The sequence below is a fragment of the Zonotrichia albicollis genome, chromosome Z (assembly GCF_047830755.1).
Source record: "Zonotrichia albicollis isolate bZonAlb1 chromosome Z, bZonAlb1.hap1, whole genome shotgun sequence".
Taxonomy (NCBI): Eukaryota; Metazoa; Chordata; class Aves; order Passeriformes; family Passerellidae; genus Zonotrichia; species Zonotrichia albicollis.
The window spans coordinates 61,462,418-61,485,717 of NC_133860.1; the positions used below are offsets into that span (position 1 = coordinate 61,462,418).

The following is a 23,300-nucleotide window of genomic DNA, read 5'->3' on the forward strand; positions in this document are numbered from 1 at the left end:
ATCCTTAACTCAAATAAACTGGTGTCATAATCTGGATTCCAGAATGAAGTCCTCAGAGAAACGGGAGAATCAGAGAGTGATGTCCAGCAATTTCAGTGGAAGATGAGTGGCCAGTGGGGAGACATCTCATGTGTCTCTTGGCTACAGAACAAAAGATGACATGAAAAAAAGTCTGCTTGAATAATATATATATAGTATAAACATATACTTGTGAAAGGGAAAAATTTTGTAAACCTTTACTTGTGTGCATACGCAGATAATAGACTTAAAATACTGATCACCTAGAAGGATCAGCATCACATTGCAGCTGACCTGAAGTTGCCCCCCAAACTCAACCAGCCTAGAAGTAAAAACAAGTCCCTGGATGAACAAGGATACCTTGGATTCAAATCTACACAGGGACCCTCAGCCAGTGTCATTCAGCCCTGAATGCAGAGGTATCAGGGGCCAGAGAGCTGGATGGTGCTAAGACCACAACCAATCACTTGTGTAAGGGAGGGAAATTTGAAGCTCCTATAAAAGGAGCTGCAAGAATAAACTCAAGGCTGTTTGTCAAAAGGACCTTTGAGAGGACAAACAACCCCACCGTAACAGATCAGCCCAAAACTGAGTAGTTTGAAATATCCCACATTCTTAAAACAAATGAAATTTCTGAAGTACCTAAGTAAAATTATTTCCCTTATCTGCACACTGAAGGTTTTCAATACATTCTAGTATGTATTTGAACTCAAGTTACATTTGAAAATACTATTCTAATTGTTTTCTACCACATTTTTTCTATTGGTATTCAGAAACAGGTTGTGGTATGAGACAAGCAATAGAATACTGCCCCATAATTTACCTGAATCCCTGCAAAAAACCCTGCTAGGAAGAATTAGTCTCTGAACAGACGTGTTTTGTTTCCACTTTTTATGCACTCAGAAATTTTTCTTTGTTGGCTTTTATTCCAGTAAGGAATGATCTCTTATTTTTCCTTACAGATACAAGGAAAAAAGAGTATTCATTTGAAGTATTTATGGGAGCAGAAGGTTGTATCAGGCATCAACAACAGTGGGGTTTTTCTAAGAACCTTATTTTGTGTGAATGTCACTATAAAGCCACATTTACTTCCTGTTTTTTCCTCACTTCACATAAATTTCTTTCTGTGGACAAATTAGGTGTGTAAGTGCTGCATTCCAGTGCTAAAGCCTGTAAGACACCACTGGCACTTGGATTTGAATTCTATTATTCTTCTCTCCTTGATATATACTTGCATATCCTGGATTTTCAGTATTCAATGACAAAATTCCCTGTAAGATTTAAAATGTGAAATAAGTCTATGAGAGCAAGAATTCTTACCATTCCTGTGCCAGTGTTAAGGTTTGGCTACAGTGATTTCCTCTTCTATATATCACAGAAGTTTTGAAGGATCATCTTAAAACAGCATATCACAAAAAGATTCTAGTGCTGTGTCCAAATTTGTGTCCAAATTTCACTTTGCCACCAGGTTCTTTTTGGGAATTAATGTGTTTTCTTCAAATCTATAATATCAGGAGGTAAGCAATGTATTGAACAGTGATCTCCTATGTATTAGCTTAGGAGAATAGACAAGAAGAACTTTCAGAACTTCAAGAGACAGGAATTCAGCCCTCAAATATCTTTTTCCGAAGGCATTTAATTCAGAAGGTCTGAATGCTGCCTCTGCTCAGTCATCAGAATAACAAGTGTTTCAAAAGCTCTTTCAAAAGCTGTTCAGATGTCATATCTTGGTCCACTTTATGTGGCATCTGTCACAGACACACTTTTGCATCATCAGCTGAACTAGAGCTGCCTCAGTTTCCTGGTGCAGCTGTGCAGCACTGGCACAGGATAACCAAAGGAATGGTGATCTCTCTGAACCTATGTCAAATCAGGATGGCCTCTGTGACTCTTGTTCGTATGTCAGTGCAGAGGCATAATGCAGGCATACGTTGAGAAAATTTGAAGTTTCTATTCAATACTGGTGATGTTAAAAACATGCTCTAAACTCTATTTGGAGCACAAGTTAAAAATTACTCAGAAATTATTTCCCATGTAATGAAAACTACTGATAATGAGCAGTAGATATCTATATAGATTATCTACATTAACTAAGCTATCTAGCAGAAAAAAAGAGTAACATTCAAACAATTTTAACCACCTTTACATTACTGTCCTTCACTGCTATACACAAATGCATATCCCTGCAAGGTGCAGTGTTTTGTTATACATCCTAAACTTCTCCTATCACAGTGCATTACAACAAATATTTTCAGCTATTACTCTTTGCAAGCTCAGAACAGGTTTTTCATAGAGGAAATTACTTCAGCACAGCACTTCAGCATTTGTTAGTCAGTTTTCCACAGAGAATGCATAGATTTTAGGTAATTAATATCAGGGAATACAGATATTGCTGCTCTTCTTTCCATATGTGGAATATGAAATACAGACGTTTTTTAACATGAAAACATGTTTCCCTAAGGAGATCACATTAGGTATTCCCATCAGAAAATACACTATGTAAATTTGCTATATGGTACCCAGTTGTTTTAAACTAAGGGTAATATGAACATCATTTTTAATATTAGTAAAATATACTAAAATATGCCATCTGGAATGAACTTATGACACTTTTTATAGGAGAAACCATGTTTCACAGATACATGATTAGAGGAAAGCTCTGTATTTAATATAATACAATACATAATAAAATATAAATATATATTTTAGAGATAAAGTTATATATATATAAAATATAATATAATATAATCCACCAATCACGACTTTTCAGGAAAATTTTCTAACCTCACCTCACTTTACAGACTGGACATTGGTAAATCTTCAGTATTTGGGGACTTTGATCTGTCATTCACTGCTGGGCTCAACTCCTGCAGATTGAGTATCCTCCTGAGTATTCATTAAAATAAAATAACTGTCTAAAACAATAAAATTTATGTTCTTTAGCTTTTCAGTTTTAGTCTTCTGCTTGACCTTCAGATAATTATGAGATGTTTATCACCGAGAAGAGTGGTTCCACAGCAGACTTTAGCCTCTCCTCCCTTTAATGTGACCCCAGGAGAGAGATGAAAGCATTCAACTACTTCCTCTTCCTAGGAAGAAATTTGCTATTTTGCTCTCACAGGCTTCTTGCAATGTTTCCCTGGAGTGACTGTTACCATGCTTTGCAAAGGTCTGTCTCCTGGAGAAGGCAAAGGCTGCTCTGAGAATTTGGATGGTCCTGGCATTGATGTTTCTTGTCACCTGTCACCCATGCATCAAGCAGCTCACTGTTATCAGCACCAACAGAGCTGGCTGTTGCTAGCAAACAACACAGTAATCAACACATTCCTTGGAAAAAAGAATTTTTACTAGAAACATCCACCAGGGTTATTCAATGTGACAAACCCCCAAGATTTTCAGTGCCTGAGTAGAAATGTAAGAAAACTGAACAATGCCACCATGCACATACACGCGCAAACAGAAGATATATAATGGCTGAAATTCCCCTAAGTTTGTGGGTCTTAAGCTATCCAGAGACCTAAAGTGGAAACACTGATGCCACAAGTTGACTAAATGCTTTGCTGAACACTTAGCTTATTCCCATTAGCAAAGACTCCTACTTTATGAAGTCTTCCCCATCTGCAGTACCTCAATTCATGTCCCTTTGAAATTATTAACATACCAAATGAAATCCTTACATTCTGAATCAAAAACTGAAGGTCAGAATGCCTTATAGCACAAGTAATACTTGTATTGGGAACATCAGTGCCAAGTATGTGGTGATCTTCAGTCTTTCTCCAAAGCCTTCTCCTTCATTTGACACCAGAATATTTCAGAATATTTGCCCTTCCAGGTGGCAATTTTTGTGCTACTTAGAGCCAAAATATGCTTAGCAGTCTGCTTTTTGGACAGTTATAATGAAAACAAGGTAAAATCAGTACAGGAAGAAAATGAAGGGCACAGTAAGACAGAGGCAATGACTGCTGTGACCTACTCAGTTTTTGAAAATCAAGGTATGTACTCTGTATTAGCAATGTTCCAGCTTCCTAACACCCCTATGCAAAAAAAAAAAAGAAGCAAACCAGTAATAATTAGAAAACTTTTTCTTTCCCATTTTGCCTTTGCATTTCACCATCTATTCTCTATTAACTGCTCTCTTCATTTGTTTGCTCAATCTTCTCTCTTGAGCAGATAAAAAGGTTTCATTAAAGTAAAGCCTAATGCTGTCAGTGGCAGGAGAGCTGCCAACCCTGGCGGTTTTCATAAGTCCATTAAGCTGACCTAAGCATGCTAATACTTAATAAATTCCCTCCATTCACAGCAGTCCTTTGCAAATATCCTTTTATCTCATATGGAAAACTAGGTTAGGCAATGCAAATGAGTAATAAAGGACCAGACCCCACATTCTGGGGTGTATTTATGTATACACACATTTGCACCTAAGAGGGGAAGCACATACAATCAATTGCAATCTCTGCTGTACCAGAAGTACTAATTGAGATTACAGAAAAAGCTAACAGCAACTTGATATGAGTATTCAAATTACTAAGATGAAAATGGCACTGTACAAACAAAACAGATCTTTTTTTAATGGATTTCCTTCACTAGTTCATTTGCTGAGCAGATTTTCTAAACCTTTTTCAAGGACATCTGCTATACCTATTCAGTACATTTTATCTCTAGTTTATCCAGCAAGCAAAATAACCCCAAACCCCAGATTCTAAAAATCACTGCCATCTTCTGCCATTACCAGTTAAAGTGGAAAAAACCCACTTGGAAGAACAAGTGGACTGTAAAGCACCACCAGTCAGCATCAACCCTTACCAAAGGAAAAGCGTTTAACATCATTTGTCACTATCCAGACATCCAGGAATAACTTTTTAATTAAAACAAAGCTTTTGAAGCAACAAAGTATCTAGCCCTCATCTCTTCCTTAAGAGAAAAACAGTCTGCAGCAGTAGAAAATGACTGATTAGAATACTCTCCTTAAAGGCTAATGTAATTGTTCAGATAAAGTAATAAATATGGGGGCACGGTGTGGAGTGGAGACAGAGTTTCCTATGTCTAATAAGAAATGTACTCAATAAGCAGCAGGATTTAAGTAAACATGTGCCTGACAGCTACTAACAGGCAAGTGCAAAAATGATGGTGAAACAGTCCAACACCGTAATTTCTTCAGCCATAATAGAAAACATTAACTCACAACAGCTGATATTTTATTCATTCTCTGTTTTCAGGTTTTGCAAAGGTTACTGGAAACCCTACTCAGTTTAGTTCATACAAAATTATAATGCACATGGAAACATAATAAAAGGACCACAGTTCTGTGAATAAACAGGATCACATTTTAAACACAAAACCTAAACTGTCCTAATAAGAATAAAATACTCATCTTTGTAAGGATCTAGCAAATTAAAACTAATCACACATATATCTTGCTATACTTAATGCAGCATTTATATCAGCTACTGCAGTGAGGTAAACAATGCATTAGCAACCTTGCACAGGACCAGAACTCCTACAAGGGAAAATAAGCCACCCTTCTCCATCAAGAAGTGTCTTTCTCCTTCCCCAAGAAAAGAGAAATTATGCTGAAGCCACCTAGAGCAGGTGACAATTGCACTCCTTAGCCATAGCTGTGGTGAAGTTTTCAAATAAGGAAAAGCTTGAGAGAGAGCTTCTTCACCATCAACTGAGTATACCCTTAAGCAATCCTCCTCCACTTTACTTCATTAATTTATTTCCTATCCTCGCAGAACAAAACAGTACTTACTCTACATAGCGCAATAGCACACAGGCCTCTTCTCTAACGACTCATTTCTGCTGTTCTGCTGCATTGGAACATCCACTTGTCACACAACAGAAAATATGAAATATGGATGAGTTGAGAGCAGTGAAGAAGCAAAGGAAATTTTGTCCTGTGAATAAACTTACTTTAGGTAAGAGAAACATGGCAACATTTTTTTCTCTTCTTTTTAAATAAACACTCATACAATCTCATCTGAATGACCCACGTGATGTTGAATGACGCATGCATCTAACAAAAGAGGAATGTATTTCATCCCTAAATTCACATCTAAGACCTCCATTTTATAAGATAGCCCTGGGTATTTCTGAATTTCTGAAAAGAGAAATGTAAATGAAGATGCAACATCTGTCCTTCTACTTACTTTTCTTTGAAAGTGGTAAAATTTTAGTAACAATACCAGTACCTCTTAAAATCCATGCATTTGTTTTTGAAGCAACTGATAGGGTTTCAAAAATAAACATGGGAAAAAATGCTACAGTTTTTCCTCCAATTACTGTCTCCTGGTACCATCAACACATAATGGTAAGAACAGCAATAAACTCATTATTTCATAAGAAATTTACAGTATTTTTGTGCACAGCTGTTGATTTGATTTATATAAGTGAACTTTGTACTGCTAAGAAACACAATTAATATACGAGGAAAGAAGGTTAAAAGTAGGTCAGCGATAGAGCAAGCGTTCTTAACCCAACTAGCATTCCAGCCTCCAGCTTGAAGCATAATGTTAATTCCTCATATTCTAGTGTGTTAAATAACACTGTAACTAGATGCTGAAGACAAGAATCATTCAACATTATCCACCCTTGATCTTTACACAAAATTCCCATGACATCCATAGAACTTCTACAGCTGTACAAACTAGAATAAAGTCCATGGCAAACACAGCTTTCAGGATTTGCTCTATAATAAATATCACAAGCAAAAAAGAGACAGCAAATGTTAACTTTTTATTTCTTTTGAACATATAAAGGTTATATGAAATAACTGAAATTATTTTTATTTATGAAACAATTCTTTTAGAGCCATCTTGTGGGGAAAATAAGCAATTTAAAACAATACATATACTTTAATAGCTTTTCTACCAAAAAGATCAGCGGTTATGTATGACATCTTCTAGTACTCTTTAAAAAAAATAAATGTCTCAGGCACACTGTAAACTTTATACAACATTGTTTAATCCCCTAGAACATGAAGGAAGTGCCTTTATGAATAATCACTTGTTAAAAGATTAGTTCTAGATAGAAAAAATATATATCATTATGTTAAAGATGCTATTTTTCTGAAGAATATTTTTAGACCAGATTCTATTCACACTCCACCCAACTATAGACCACAAAAAAGCACGAAAACCAAAAAAGGCTAAACCTTCTTCAGAGCCCACTTGAGTAAATTAGACAGAATTATTCAATCTAACTAAACAGGGGGTAAAACAAAGCAAAACAAATCTAAACATATTAGTAGATTTAGCACATGAACCTGTAAAGTTTTCAGTATTAAACATCCTTAGCATTTCCAATTTAAAGCTTTGGTAATATTCCTAAATTCTGAAGGAGTTTACACCAGTTGTTTATAAAGAACTCATTACACAACAGTCTTCTGTTTGTATACTCTTAAGGAAAGTACAGCCTTGGGCAGTCAATTTCAGTATAATCAGAAGTCATGATGCAGACTTCAGCTACTTAGGGCAATCAAACATCAGCTCTGCTTGACTTATGTGTCTTGCCTCAAAGTGCTTAAATTTTATCCTAGAGAACAAAAGCGCACATATAGGTCATATATCTTACTCAGTTTTAACTTTTGCCCTAATAAAATACTTCAATTATATAGAACATTAAAGCATATCACATCACATTTATCCAACAAGTAATTATCTTCTATTAATACAAAAGTAAAACAGGACATCACAGAACAACTGCAAAGCACACAATCAAGGGCTGTCACAGAAATATGCATTTTTTTGAGCTGTTACAATCAGTGTAGAGTATAGACCAGCAGGCACCTCTGTTAATTTATTTTTTTTAATAAAGAAATTTGACAACAAAAGGGTCCTATGATACCTGAAACTTCTGACAGTTGTAACTAAACAGAACACACTGGCACCCAGACATATAACCAGACAATTTTACTAAGGCAAGCACAAGTATGTCAATTTTTATTTTTACACTCCTACCAGACTTCGAGTGAAAGAACATGTATGTGTGCACTTATAGCCTTCCTTCCTCTGTGAAGAGGACAGTGAGATGTGCTTCCTCCATACCTGCTTTAAACTTTGGAAAGGAGCCCTGACTCAGGGGCACTTGCCTTAATGAGATTTTGAATTTCTTTGAATTTCGGATGTTCTTTATCAGCTACCAGCTGCAGCAATATCGCTTCGCTAGTAGTAACTATAATTCCAGTACGTGCAAGACGCTGAAAAATAAAAAAGCAGAGAGAAATCATGTAAGGTATTTGCAAATGTGAATGAGTGGATTTTGAAAGAAAAGACAGATAGCATTTTTAAAAACATCTCCTATGAACAAAAGCACTGCCAATTCCATTCCAGCATTTCTTAGTGGTAAAATTTATAAAGCTAGGATGAAAAACTGACAGGGTTTAGACTTTCCTATGGCAAAAGGCTGCCCTGGATTACAAATAAGGCTTTCTACTTGAAGTAGATTCTTTCCCCAAGTCAGATTTAATAGGCAGCAGCCCCACACATCTTAATAACAACCCCTTCCCCTTGCATAACCCAGAGGACAGCTTTCTTCACTCTCATGCAGATGAAAGGCCTGGGGAAAAAAATAAAATAGCAAGGTCCAACTGAACAGCATTAAGCAAGAAATTATAACAATTTCTCTCTCAGTCCTTGTTATGTACAACTACTTCAGCTTTTGGACTACAGAGCACACCTAGTAGCAATAATTTCTGGAAAAAGAGGAAAAATCTCTTCTACAGACATTATAAATCATACTGGTACGACAGCAGCTCTTTTTAAATGATGTTTCATTACAGACAGTAACCCCAGTCAGTTCTCACAGGCTATAGGATAAAATATATAGCTGCAGAGAAAGCAAAACCAAAAGAAGTCTGCTAGATCTTGTAAGTGTACAACTCAACAGGGCTTGGGCTTCACATAGCCCAAGGCACAGGACTCACTGTAAAGTTATTGGACTTTTAAAATGTGGTTGTTGCTTACATAACAAAGTTACCCTCACCAAAAGCTGATCAACCCATGTCCCCCATCATCTTCCCAGCCATCATACAGATGCTTTGGCAGTAAACCTCTTGATAGAGTCAGCTTTCCCTCCCTCATCCTCTACTCAGCTGCATGCTCCACCAAATGGGAGCAGGCTCTACTGGGATCCTGAACGGGCTAAGGGAGGGCTAGTGGCAGAGAATAGGCATATGTACATACAAGTTCCAACGGTAATCATTAAAGCAAAGAGAAGCTCCAAACTCTCTAGCTCTTCAATTACAAACCAACTGATGGGTGAAAGTTACTAACTTTAAGGGACCAACAAGTAAAGTACACGTACATACAGCCTACATAACAACATACTAACAACATTGGATTTACTGAATTCAATACTTCCTACTTGCCATTCTTTCCTCAGCTCTCTTACTCAGTATAGCCATATTTGTTAAACTTCACATGCATACAGAAAAGAAGAAAACTAGAAAAATTAATGTGAAATATTATAGCAATGTTTTGAACATGAGCCTCTTCAAGGATACAAAGGTTTTGGTTTTAACTAGCATGGATGAGAAAAAAAATCTAGACCCTTAAAAATCATTTCTGTCCGTGAAATGTTGGTTGAAAAGAGAGAACACCTTCTCTTTAAAAGCAAAACACACCATAACATGTCAAAAGAGGCTGACATTGACTTATACCTTCTCTAGGACTAGATATTATTTTTATACATTTTAGATTAGCAGAAAATAAGAGATGCGTTTGCTAAGTATATTAGATGATTTCCAAGGAAATCACAAGTTTTCTTAGAAGAGAGTCTTTGAGAAGGAAAGTATTGACAGTATGTTGCATCCACACTGCAGAAAAAACTAGAAAAGACAAAGAACAGAAATGAAATCCAGCAGGAGCAGACGAAGCTGTCTCCATCTGAGACCAAGCACTGGCATAAGATATCTTCATCAGACAGGGCAGATTCAGAATAGTCACATCCTTGAACTTTTGGGCTGAGTTATTTAATCAATGAAAATGTCAAGATTTTTTTTTTGTTTCTGAGGGGTTTTTTAACTAGAAGTTGTTGCCTGCTGTCATTTTTAAGCACACAACAGAAGTGGAAACAACCTGTTATCCAAGCAGACACGAACGCTTTCATTACCAATTAAGTCAAATTGCACCTCCTCGTACACCACTCAAATATTTGTATATTCATCACCAGTACAATCAAAACACATGCTATGCGATGGGAAATGTGGAGAACTGAAGGGGCAGGTGGGACCAGATGGGTGTTATTTGGGGCTGCTGAGGTTATCACTGCAAAGTCTCTCTTCATTATTCCTGAAAGGTCACTGTGAATAGAGAAGGGCTGCGTTATTGTGAAAAGGCAAATGTTACATTCCTCTTCCCAGAAAGGTACGGAAAAGGGTCCAGGCACCCTGGTCAATAAAACTCACCTCAGCTCACCAGCTTGCATAAGTTTGCACAAGAGACAACGTTAGACTCATTCATTAAAAGAATGCGACTAGGAACTGTGAGCTGTATGGTGAAACTAAAGCAGGATTATGCAAGATTTTGGTACGTTGCCCATTTCCCCCATAATGCCACAGTCAATCGGCATTAAGGACACGTCCAATACATGTCCGTTTCTCCTGGTCTCCTCCTCCCAAGCATGCCCATGTCTTGCTTGCTCTAGCCCACATCCCTCGGTAGCACTTTTAAGTGAGGCTCTGTAACACAAGAAGCAACAATGCTGGTATGTGCTGCTGCCATGTGCAGCAGAGAAGGTGTTACTGCTGGCTCAACTCCACATGGCAAGCGTTGGCTCACTCATATTGTAATGACTAACAACACAAGAGACTACAGAAAAACGCTTTCTTTTGCTTACTGAGAACATTGTAAAGGTGTACCAAAAAGTTACCAAAAATGGAAAAATTTACAGCTTTTGCAAGCAATCACACTTCTAAGATCAATACTTTTTAGCCTAGAAAGTAAAGCAAAGCTAGCTAGTCACTGTTTTAACCTTTATTACATTGGCCCAACTTCTATGCTTACAGACACATTTTAAGTAATAAATGTACAAAAATATACACAATAAGGCCATAATAAGGTCACAATAAGGCCAACAGATTTCAGGTTTTCTGTATTTGTTTTGTCTCCTACTGCTGCTGCACCACATTGATTTGGGAAGTCCATGACTTCAGTCACTCCTGTATTCTGTGTGTGTCCCTATGCTCTATGTGACAGTTGACATTAGGTTTCCACTTAATCAAAGTCACGGGTTTCATCAATCACTGTGTGCTGGGGATTTCTCTTTAGTCTTTAAGAAATTAAGTCTTCTCAAAATCTATGAAAAACCATAACGTTCTGTGGTTATCATTAGTTTCTACTTCAAATAATTATTAGGGCCTGAGGCAATAAATTGCAATACTTGATGTATGTATCGGGTTTTGACTTTCAACAGTGATGCCTGTAGGCAAATTAGGAGTACACCATCAAAAAATCATTTGAATGAATTTGCTACAACATAGTTGTATGTGCTTTTAAATCTTCTTGCTACATTTATCTCCACTTTCTCAACATTTAGTTTGCCTAAGCTCCTAAAAGCAGGGGGGAGGGGAATCTTTACTATAATCAGGGTCTTGCGATTAAGCTTTAATTTGCACTGATGAGGAAAAGCAGGAGGAGGGACAGAGGTACAAGGAGATTTGAACAGGATCACATACTGTATTTTGTTGCACTTCAAGAATTTCCACACCTGAATAAATACTCTTTGGAACAAGGAAGCCAAAAGCTTTATAGCACTTTTACTCTGCTGTAGAGATAACACTGTATAAAGGGATATGCTAAAATACTAATGTCTATACAGAGCAATCTATATTGTATGAAAAAATCACTGCTAAATTCCAAACTGGGTTATGCATATTAAATTATAATTCAAGGAGATTAAAAAAAGACAGTACTTCTTCTCCATTTTCAATGCTATTTTAAGAATCAGAGTACTCATCTCTTCTCAAATCTAATTTTATCCACTGCTTTGTCCATAGAAATCCCTTGTCAGCCTACAATAAGCAGAGAACTTAATATACCAACCCAAGGTGAAGAAAGCCCTGCCTAAGAAACTTACTTCAAGAGCAAACATTCTGTCCATCATACTTCTTGATGAGGTGGCGTCAGCTACAATATGAACTTCCAGACCTCTGCCAATTAATTCCAATGCTGTTTGCTGGATACAGACATGAGTCTACAGAGGAGAAATCAAAGGCAGAAAAGCCACCAACAAACCATTATTATGAAATGAAAGTCACAAAATCACAAAGTAGAGTACATAATTAACTAGAGTTCAAATACGTATTTTTCTACCCCTGGCAGTATGAGGGAACTCAATATGCATTTTAAATGCCAGTTAAGATTGTGACAAGTGCCTGTAGTTTACAAGTATCTCATCTCAAATTCTTTAATGAGATAATATTAATGACAACACAAAAATAATTTATTCTATAGAGGATATCTAAGCTCTAAGTACTATAAATTATATAAACTGAGTTGGTTTGTTTTAATTACACAAAGTGAGGCCCCTTTGAGGGCCAATAAACATTACCATAAACCAGTATCACAATGGCAATGCGCCTACCTCTACTCCAAAGAGGACAATACTCCGGACGCCAGGGATCTCTGCTAATGCTGCTTCAACTTCTGGCAACACCATTGAAAATTTTGTCTTGGGAAGCACAAGTTTAGCTCCTGTTAAATCAATTTCTTGCACAGTGCTGCCAAGACCTTTAGGATACTGTTCAGTGACAATAACTGGAATTCCCAAGAGCCGTGCACCTTGGAGCTGTAAGAGGACAGAGAGGAAAACATTTTTAAAAAAAAGAAAAAACAGAAAAAGTAGAAAAACAATAACAAAGACATTGTTGTTACCTAATACTAATAGTTAGACTGTATGTAAAATAATAAAAAAAGTTTGCAACCAGTGACCAGAACTCATTACAACATACCAATCGTTGGCCCACGCTGATGATATCACCGAAGTATTTGATAGCAGGCCGGAATCGCTCTTGCATGTCACAGCAGAAAAAAACAGTGCTTGAGGGTGTCAGGTTGCCCAAAGTAGTAATCTGAAAAAAAGAAAAAAAGTAATGTTTTCCATAGCAGTGGATATCCCTTCAGAAATGTAGCAGAACAAGGAAGAGTTTGCAATACATCTGCTAGATTATGGATTTATGTTACTTTGAGTCAACATAGGAGACAAGTTTTTCAAGCTTGATTTTGGTATGTTTCTGAAGTAAAATGAATAGCTGACACTGAACAGTACGGTATAGTCATCAATATATAATCACAATTTTATTAGGTGGGAAGCATAATTCCACATAAATGTACATGGATATTTCTGAACTCTGAAGGGGGGCAGAGGAACACACCACCTAAATCACAGCAAAAAAAAAAAAGTACCAAAAGCAAAATTACACTCTTCAAATTCATTTTTAAATCCACAATTCTTGGAACTGAAATAGACCCAGGATAAATTAAAGTTTAAAAAATTCCACTTGCTTTCAAATATTGTATGTATATATATGTTCAATACTTCCATTGTGTAGTCAATTTGATTTGTCTATGACATCTTTTAGCACAAGTCTGATGAAAGCCCAAGGCTAGGAAGAAAGTAGAGGAGACTGTAAATATTAGAAACCAAAGTGAATGCATTTTAATGACAAAAGTAATCTCCTAGTGTTTCCCTCATATAAGGTACCAAGTAGGGTGGAAGGGAGGGGATAAGAAAAATAAACCAAATATTTAACTTTCTTACACTTAGAAAGAGTGCTTTGTATTTTTATAGATTACTTTCACTACCTGTCGAACCAAAGTATAGGGCTTCAGATGGAAGCTACAGGGAAAGAAAAGAGCTACATACTATCATTTAGTTGTAAGGCAACTCAAGAGAAATTACATCCATTCAGGAGCTTTTCAGCAGACAGATAAATCAAATTGAATACAGAGCTTCTGGGAAGCATCCATTAATTATATACACTTCATTTCCTGCAATCTGAGGTTGTAATGTTTTAAACTGAAAGAAAATTACAAAATCTGTAAAAGAATGTATTTTGGAAGAGTGCAGGTGTATTGGGTTAACGTGACAAGGTTTTGGTTGTGGGGGGAGGCTGTGAGGATGGCTTTTGTGAGATGCCAGAAACAGCCTCATGTCAAGAGAGCACTAACGCCAGCTGAATCCAAGACAGATCTGCTACATCAGTGATGCTGGTGACAACTCTATGCTAACATATTTAAGAAAGGGTAAAAAAACCCACTGTCCAACAGCAGCTGTGAGAGGAGGGTGAGAATATGTGGGAGAAAGAGCACTGCAGACACCAAGGTCACTGCAGAAGGAGAGGCAGGAGGTGCCCCAGTGCTGGAGCAGAGATTCCCCTGCAGCTCCTGGTGCAGATCAAGATGAGGCAACTGTGCCCCTGGAGCCCATGGGCTTCCACAGTGGAACAGAAATCCACCTGCAGTCCATGGAGGACCCCACAGCAGAGCCTTGAAGAAAGCCTGCAATATGCCTTAAAGAAGGCTGAGACTCTGAAGAGCCCCGCTGAAGTGACTCTGAAGTGACCTGTGACTCTCTAGAGAGGAGCCCAAGCGCAGAATGTTTGGGAAGGAATGCAGCCTGTGGGAAGGATGCATATTGCAGAAGTTCATTACATACTATCTCACACAGGAGGGACCTCTCTCTGGAGCAGGGGAAGTGTGTGAAAAGAATGAGTGGGAGAGGTGAAGTTTTATGAACTGACCACAAACCCCATTCCCCATCTCTCTGTGCTGCTTGAAGAGAAGAGGTAGAGAAGTTGGATCTAGAGCTAAACCAGCGAAGAAGGGAGGCATAGGGAAGAGGTGTTTTTACATTTGTTCTTATTTCTGATTATTTTACTTGGTTATTGATTAGCACTATATCAAACTGATTTCCCCAAGTCTGTTTTTTCTATGATGGTAATTGGCAAGATTCCTCTCTGTCCCTATCTTGATGCACAAGCTTTGTCATATTTTCTCCCCTCTGTCCTACTGAGGACAAATGATGGAGCGGTCTGGTGGGCACGTGGTGGCCAGCCAAGGTCAACTCACCGCAAAGGAATTGGGAATTGATAAATATTCGTTACAAAACTTTCACTGATTCAACACGTCTCCAGAAATGATAAAAATGATGCTGATCTCAATTCCCAAGGCCATGCTTAATAATAGCAATGCTTAAACATATGCAATGGCCTGTTCAAACTGTTGGGAAAATTACTTGTATGCTAACAATTGCAAATACTAAATTTCCTCAGTTCTCAGATTCATTACACCACTACTGCCAAAGCAGCAAGCATTCATAAACATGGTTCCTCCAGTCCTTGTGAGCCAAACAGCAACACTCCTAATACTAGCAGTTACAGAAGCAAATGCAGTAACAACCACAGTGCAGATGATGTAACACTGGGCTCACTGATACCACAGGAAGACAGAAGAGCATCACAACAGGCATTAGGGAAATCTTTTTCACCAGGAAGATACAGCTGCACTGCAAAAATTTACCACAGATGTGAGACTTTCAATCCTATGAGATTTTCAGTATTCAGCAATGCAGCAGCTGATCTGATCAAGGGGCCAGGGAAGGCAGCCTCTAGATACTTTTCCCAAGTAACACTTCTGCAACTCTACAGCAGGTAATAAATGAGGTCTGGGACCAAGAAAGATTGGACATAAAATTAAATAACCACCTTGTTCTTGAATACCATCCATCATACCCCACCATTTGCCTAAACAATGAAAACGGCAGTTGGCAGGCAGTATTAATGTACAATTCAACACCACAGGAAACATACTGTGATCCATTCCAGCTCTGGCACTTACTACCATCACAGAAGTCAATCATTACATTTAACTTTCCTACTGCTCAGCAATAAAAACAGAAAAATGGGAATAAACAATACTTAAAAGTGTGGTTCCTACTCATAAAATGTGCTATTTTGTCTTAGCATTTATATGACAAGCAAAGACTATAACTTTCTCCTTTAAATCTTTCCATCACTGTAACAGCGGTACCAGAGGAGGTTTAGGCTGGACATTAGGAAGAATTTCTTCACAGAAAGGGAGATTAGGTATTAGAATGGGCTGCCCAGGGAGGTGGTGGAGGTGCTGTCGCTGAAGGCACTGAAGGAAAGACTGGAGGTACCATTTGATGCCATGCTCTAATTGATATGGCAGAGTTCAGTCATAGGCTTGACTCAATCTCAGAGGTCTTTTATAGTCTAACTGATTCTGTAATTCTGTAATTTTTTAACATCTGTCTGAACCACAAACCATCATCGACTACAGAATGACCAATGTGAAGTTAATCTACTGCCTTGATATGCACATTCCTCTGCCAGTGCAGCAGATGGCACCACCACCCCTAGCGGAGAACAAATGTGAATAGAGTTGGAAAGTCTTCAAGAAGCAGCATAGTCTTGCCCTACAGAAGGATCAAACAAAAATAATATTCTTCACAGATGACCACATGGTCTGACCCATCAGAGACAGAACTATTGTAAAACCCATCCCACAGCTCTGTTACCTTTGCCTTTCCGTGTTTTCTCATCCATAGCTCCTTTGCACACATTTATGAATACTAGTTCCAGTTAGGTCTACAGTGAATTTGAAACACAAGAGCATTACAACCCTCCTTCACATGGACAACCATGTGCAAAACTTATTACCAGACCTTAAGAATCAGACCTTTAGGTCTCCCTTTAGGCCTTCCTTTCCCACTCCTTATTCTAAAATGTATCGAATGCTTTTAGTATTTCTTCCTACAAATTGTTTTCATGGTCCTCCCTGGGGTAGTTTTCAAACTGCAGGCTGGAACGAGGCACTCAATACTACTATCACAACAGTGCTTCTCTGCCCATACTACTTCACTGCTCTAGCAGGGCCTCAAATATCAGCCAATTCACAGCCCTTCCAGGCCCTGTTTATTCTGTACTTTCCAGTACAGTATTTGCTCTTTTCATAATGGACAATACTTGGACTCCTGAGTACATTTTAGACTTATAAATCATCCCCTGAACTCTCCCTCATCTTCTGTTTGTATAGCTGATTATTTCTACATTGCTACTTCCATTTTGAAGTGCATCTTATTGCACCCTGTTTTTCCAGCTTGTCCTGAAATATCTGAAGTCTGCTTTTTCAGATGCTTGCAGCTCCTTCTAGCATGGGATCTTCTGCAAAAACAGTATTTGCCCTAAGTTTTGTCAAGGAGAAGAGCAGTGGAATAATTAAAAACAGTGGATTTGAAAGCCATTTTATAGAGCACAATTAAATTTTATTCTGATTTGACAGTGAAGTGCAGAAGAAAACTGACTGTGTTTCAAGCCACAGAGTATTCTTACTATAGACTTCCACAGAATCTCATATGTTTATGTCAAGAAGCACAGGGAGCTGGAGCAAAAGCACTATATCTGCTTTTCTTTACTGTCAAGTTGGTTTCATATGATTTAATTTATGCCTTCAGATTCATGCCAGCACCTCTCTAAAATAAAGTTGTGTCAACTGTATATTTGCTAAATAAAAGCTTTTACAAAGTCTAACACAAATAATTTGTTTATTGATTTTTCTATTTATTTCTGATTAGCTTGCAATCTGAATTGTGGCAGAATAAGAGGAAACGGGAAGAGAGGCTAACATCAAAGATTCAACACTTGCTGGTGTTAGATGGAAGACCAGATGTGGGCAGTGGAGAGTGCAGCAGAAAGCAGTCTGAAACTCAGTTTCATAAATAGTAGCTAACAGAGTCCACAAATACATTCATGCAAGCATTTGCTATGTATAAAGGAAAGGTTTAGTTTACTACTTCTTTAGTGTGCCACATAAATCCCACAACTCACTTGCTTTCAATGCCATCCTCCCCATCTACAAGAATGCTGTGACACTTCCACTTCACATCTGGCAGTGAAAATCACCCAGATCTCCCCAGTGCAACATCCCAAAGAGCTGGGGTGAGGGCAAAACTACACCTAAACATCAAACCTGGGCTGGCACATCAACACCTGCCTGACTTCACTGCAGAAAGTGGCAAGCTGGGCAAGGACTGTGAGCCACTGCAGCCACACAGTATCTGCCTGAAACCACCCTGCATATTACATCTACTCAGGCGCAATACCATTAAACAACTTGAACTCAAAATAAAAGTAAAAAAAAAAAACCAAAACCCAAATGACCTGAAGTTCCCCTGAAGTACATAAGCATTTCCACTTGTTGCACTTCATTTCTCTTAGTTAGGATTTTATGTCCTCCAGCTGAAGGTTACCCACAGCACAACCAGAATAGGTACATCAAATGGTCAAGTAACCTGATGCAGCTCTTTTACCCAGCTAAAGAAGTCATCTCTAGGACCTTGTCCAGACCAGGACTTAAAGGTATGCTGTCACAAGTCACATACAGCTTTAAATCCTACTCTAGAAAAGACCTAGGTGGGAAAGGAGAGGTGCTTTTTCACATCTATTTATCATCTCTGCTGATTATTATTATTATTAATCAGACAAAAATGTGATTGAGATGAAGTACTATAATTATAGGTTCAGCTTTACAAAAATATTCACATATACTGACTGGCTTTTTACCTGTCCTTTAAGTGTTCAAAGTCCGGGAAATCATGAGACTTACAAAATTAATTTCCTCACAGTATTTGTAATGAACAAGAAACTGGAAGCAAAGAAATAACCCCATTTGACATCACTAGTGACGTCATAAATCTCATGTCACCTACTAAATGTTACATACTAAAAGGGCAGACTGGGGGATGTTGCAACCTTGGTATTTCAAGAATGGCACAAAAGAGACAACAACAAAAAGAAGCTACCACCTTTTCTTCTGTATTTCTTAAAGAAAATTGGTAAGATTCAGTTGTACTTTGCTGCCTATATTTCAAATGTAAAAAAAATTAATAAATTCAGTTTGATGTATTTCAAGAGAAAAACAGGTTACAAGTATTTCAATTTAGAAACATAAATATTTATCTTATGCTAAGCTAATGTGCAGCCTTTTACACGTATTTCAGCATTTAAAAAGGACAGATTTAGTTAAAATAACACATGACGTACATATAACTAATGTAGTACAAAAGTCTTCAGCAAAATTTAAAATTACTAAAATGCTTGTTACAGAGTAAAGATATACAAACAAGGAGTCTGGATTTGAGAAAAAAAAAATCCTCTTTCAGTATTTTCAGCCCCTTTCCTCACCCTTCTTTAAGGTCCCACATGCTGCTTTTCAAAATACTTATTTACTTAGGAATGTAACAATTTATCAAAATTTTAATTTCACCCTAAAACCCCCAAATAGAATCCCTGCAATTTATGCTTTGGCTTTTCCTGGTCTTCAGAAAATGGACCTAACTCAGGTTCCTGAGTTAGTTAGTTCTAGCTCCAGACTACCTGAGCAATATCAGGTATATGCAATAATGGTGAAAATCTGTGTATTAATTGCTATATTTCATTTAGCTTATCATTCAGCAGAAGTTTTTTCAAGACAGATATGCCTGAGACACCAACCTCTCTCAAAAAACTATCCTGAAATAGACGTACTTTTATGCAATGGTTTCAGCAATAATTTTACCCTTTTAGCTTCAGTATCGTAAGGTTTACCAGTTTGTAAATACAGAGTACAAGTCCTCCTGAGGAGAAGCCACCTTGAAGTTACGACAGTAACTGTGAAATAGTCTCTCTAGCTGCCTAAACTGCTCTATTACACAGCTGTAAGGTGCATATAGCCATCTTTTCTTTGGATATCACTGAAGTCTTTTTCCTTACTTCTCTCCTCCAAAAGCAGGTACAACAACACTACGGAAAATACAATAACTTTTGTAGCGCTATTCAACTGTATGTAGAGGTGATTAAAGTGGTCCTGCATTGCCTCATCCAAACTACAAATGTTATAGTCTCCCGTTAAAAGACTTTTATAAGACTTAAAATTTATGAAAAGCAGATGCAGTCCCTCCGTTTGAGAGAGCCCTGAGGAAAGGTCCCTCTCCTCTGCATGTCTGGGGTGGAGGAGATCCGAGCTGAGGAGTGGCAGCCAGGCAGAACATCACAGAGCAGTGATCCCCACCAGCCTGCCTAACGCTGCACGGCCATCAAAAGCTTAAGTGACTGTTTCGTGTCAGGACACCTGGACCAAACAAATGTACATATATGAGGATGGTACAAAGGCATAAAACAACGAAAGAGCAAATGTCCCTGTACAGATCAAGCTTTGAACTGAGTTCATGGAGTGGCTTTCCAAGGGCAGCATATGGTAATTCCTCCATGAGATTACTGCCCCCCTGAGCTGCAGGGACAAGAAATTGAAACAGCCCAGTTGAACATCATTTGATGCTGACATTCTGTGAGCTATTATACCAAAAGGCATCCTTCTATGACAGGCCTGCAGAGGAATCAAAATGGAAGGACAACATACCACAGATTAGCTGCCTTAAAGGTTAAAATCCTATCTCCAACTAAATGCATACATATACCTCATAAAACATGCATATAAAAACACTGGGATGATTGTCTAGTGATACAGCTGCTAGCACCTCTGAATTTTAATTTTAAATCAGAAATATCTTTTAGATATGAAAGTCTAATCACATCAGCAAGCAAAAGTTGTCCCTCTTGAAACATACATCCAAAACAGGGATTCCACTGACTATGCCACACACAGAGTTGACAAATCAATGTTGTGTGTAACTGCAGATAAATCATGGAGGAAGGGAGGGAGGAAAAGCGGGAGGGAAGGAAAAAAGGGCATATAATAGTGGCAATGCCTGAATGAATACACAGAAAGTATAATATTCCCATCACTAAGTCCTAAAGGTCTTAAAAAGCTCAGCTGTGTCTGTATCATACCAAATGTTTCTCAAACAAGTGATCTCTGAGCACCTGTCTCTGGCTTAAAGGCAAGATGACTGACATCACTGTGATGTCTCATTTGAGACATCTTCAGCTCATTCACAGCTGCTGAAACATATCAAGGAATAACCCACAAATACCATCCTTTTCATATCAACAGCTGCAACATAACTGCAACAGTATTGGTGTAAGTAGGCAATCAAATAGGTAATAATGCATAAAATATTGGTTCATCCTGAATCCCTGCAGTCAAAGCTGTATAGCGCATTTGCACCCTGGGAGTGATGTATCCTTGTCTCAGTACTGACCTTTATTCCAAGACGTATGTCCTGCTACAAATGCTTGAGCTGCATTTACAGTTTCAGTGCAGAAGGCATCTGCAAGGGAGTCTTTGCAGAGTAGTGATCTGCATGCACAAATGAGAACCAAATTTTGGCCTGAAACACTGTTATATGCCCAGAATACCCAAATTCTGTTTTTAAAGTCCTTGCTTTCATTAACATCTATACCAACTCTTTTTGCAAGCTGGAAAGACTGTTCCTTTCCAGTTTTTCTGACTGGGCTCCCATAAATTACAACACAGAAACAGAAAAGTTTTAAACTGAATCTAATGAGTGTATATGATGTGCTAATCATTTATTAATCTAGTTAGCTCTTCTTAACCATTCTTTCCATACATTAAGTTAAGAATAAAAGAAGCCAAAGACATCCTTAATATACAGTGAAAGCAAACAGACCACCTTGAGAGTTTATGCATACAAGACACTATGATTAAGCAGAGTTTACAAACAGGATTAATTACACATTTCTGAAAACATTAAGAAAAGACAAGCAATGTTTCAGCTCTCGTGATAATACTTCTCTAACATCTGAGAAGTGTCAGCTAGGCAAACTAAAATTTCCTAATAATATTTTTTTTAAATGTTCAGAATGAAAACAGCAATTATGTGGGGTTTAATCCTGGGGTCTGTTTTGGTTTGTGGGGTTTTTTTAAGTAGAATTCTTTGATACTGGAAAAAGGAAGAAGCAATGTGTTTTGAGTGGAAGTATTAGAGCACAACTTGCGCCAATCTCTAGTGGGCATAAAAGTATCTTCATAGGAAAGCACACGTAACTGCATCTATCTGGCAGTCTGGCTTCCTGGTTTGTGGCTACAGAACTACCAAGCTATAGACCTGCATATCAGAAAGAGCTTTTTGAGGCAAAAAGGGATACAGAGGTCCTGACGAACTACAAGCCAAGATACCGAGCTCTGGCAGAGCCCACTTTACTGGCACTCTTGCAGTTTCCACCTCGCAGCATTACCCCCGGCTAAGGCCGGGTATGACCAGCCGCATGATTTAGCGGAGAGCATTGATTACTTCAGCGACCTGACTTGTCTTCCCGTTCATGACGCCAAGTAAGTTCTGGCCAGCCGAAGGCAAAGCCCGGTTACCACACGCGTGTGGCGCCAAGCGCACCTGCCTCCCCGGCTCGGAAAACCAAAAGTTTCCACGGAGAGACAACTGAGCGCGGGCTGCGGGGACTGCGCCCACGGTCCCAGCCGGCTCCAGGATCCCTCACTTCTCCCGGAAGGGGCCGGGGCTCGCCGCGACAGGACGGGACGGGCTGCCCGCCCTCACACGCACCTGTGGCGGCCGGCTCTCACCTGGATCTGCAGCGGGACCAGGCGCACCTTGCAGCGCTCGTTGACCAGGAAGCCCTTCGGCAGGTCGATGTACTGGCTCCACTCCTCGGCGAAGAGCTGCACCACGAACTTACGGTGCATGTCTATCTGGTCCCCGTAGAGGCTGAGGAACTTCTGGATCAGCAGCTCGTAGCCGGCGCCGTGGGGCACACTGGAGGGCCGGGCGAAAACCGAGAAGCAGAAAAGGACGGGCACAGAGCCCCCGCCCGCTGGAGCACAGCTCCCGCTGCCCGGAGCAGCGCCCGGCTCCGCCGCCGCCATCTTCAGGGACCGCCGCGCCGAGCCCCGCCAGCTCGCTGCGGTCCGCGCCACCGCTCCTCCTCCCGCCGCCTCCTCCCCCCCGACCGGCCGGGCGGTGCCGGCGGGCCCCAATCCCGGCTGCGGCTGCTCCTGCTCCTCCTCCCCGCCATGGGGTTCGGCCCTGCCCCGCACCCCCACGGGGGTCAGAGCGCTGCCGGGGTGCCTTCGGACGGATACGGGGTGTCTTGGGCAGGGGCGTGGTGCTTTCCCTGCTTAGGCGGACAGTGAGAAGAGCAGCCCCACACGGGCGCACTTGCCCTCGTCCGGGCGGAGAGAGGCCGTGTCTCCCGGAGAGGGGCAAGGGGTCACCGCGTGTGTGGCGGCCCCGGCGGGGCCCTTGCAGGGTCCGGGGGCAGAGCGCGCTGCGGGGTGCCCTGGGCAGGGCGGGCTCGGAGCGCGGGCGGACGCCGGGCCCAGCCACGACGGGGACGGGCGAGGCCGCGT

At 39.5% G+C, this 23,300-nt stretch overlaps 1 protein-coding gene across 1 annotated transcript; it reads right to left on the reverse strand.

Annotated features, from left to right (window-relative positions):
• Positions 1–6,734: 6,734 nt before the first annotated feature.
• Positions 6,735–22,824, reverse strand: ISOC1 (isochorismatase domain containing 1). Its single transcript, XM_005486229.4, has 5 exons — positions 22,518–22,824; positions 12,968–13,087; positions 12,601–12,804; positions 12,094–12,210; positions 6,735–8,215 (listed from the first exon to the last, which is right to left on the reverse strand). Exons 1-5 carry the CDS (start codon positions 22,815–22,817, stop codon positions 8,069–8,071), a joined length of 888 nt encoding a protein of 295 aa, XP_005486286.1. The 5' UTR covers positions 22,818–22,824; the 3' UTR covers positions 6,735–8,068.
• Between the last annotated feature and the right edge of the window lie 476 nt (positions 22,825–23,300).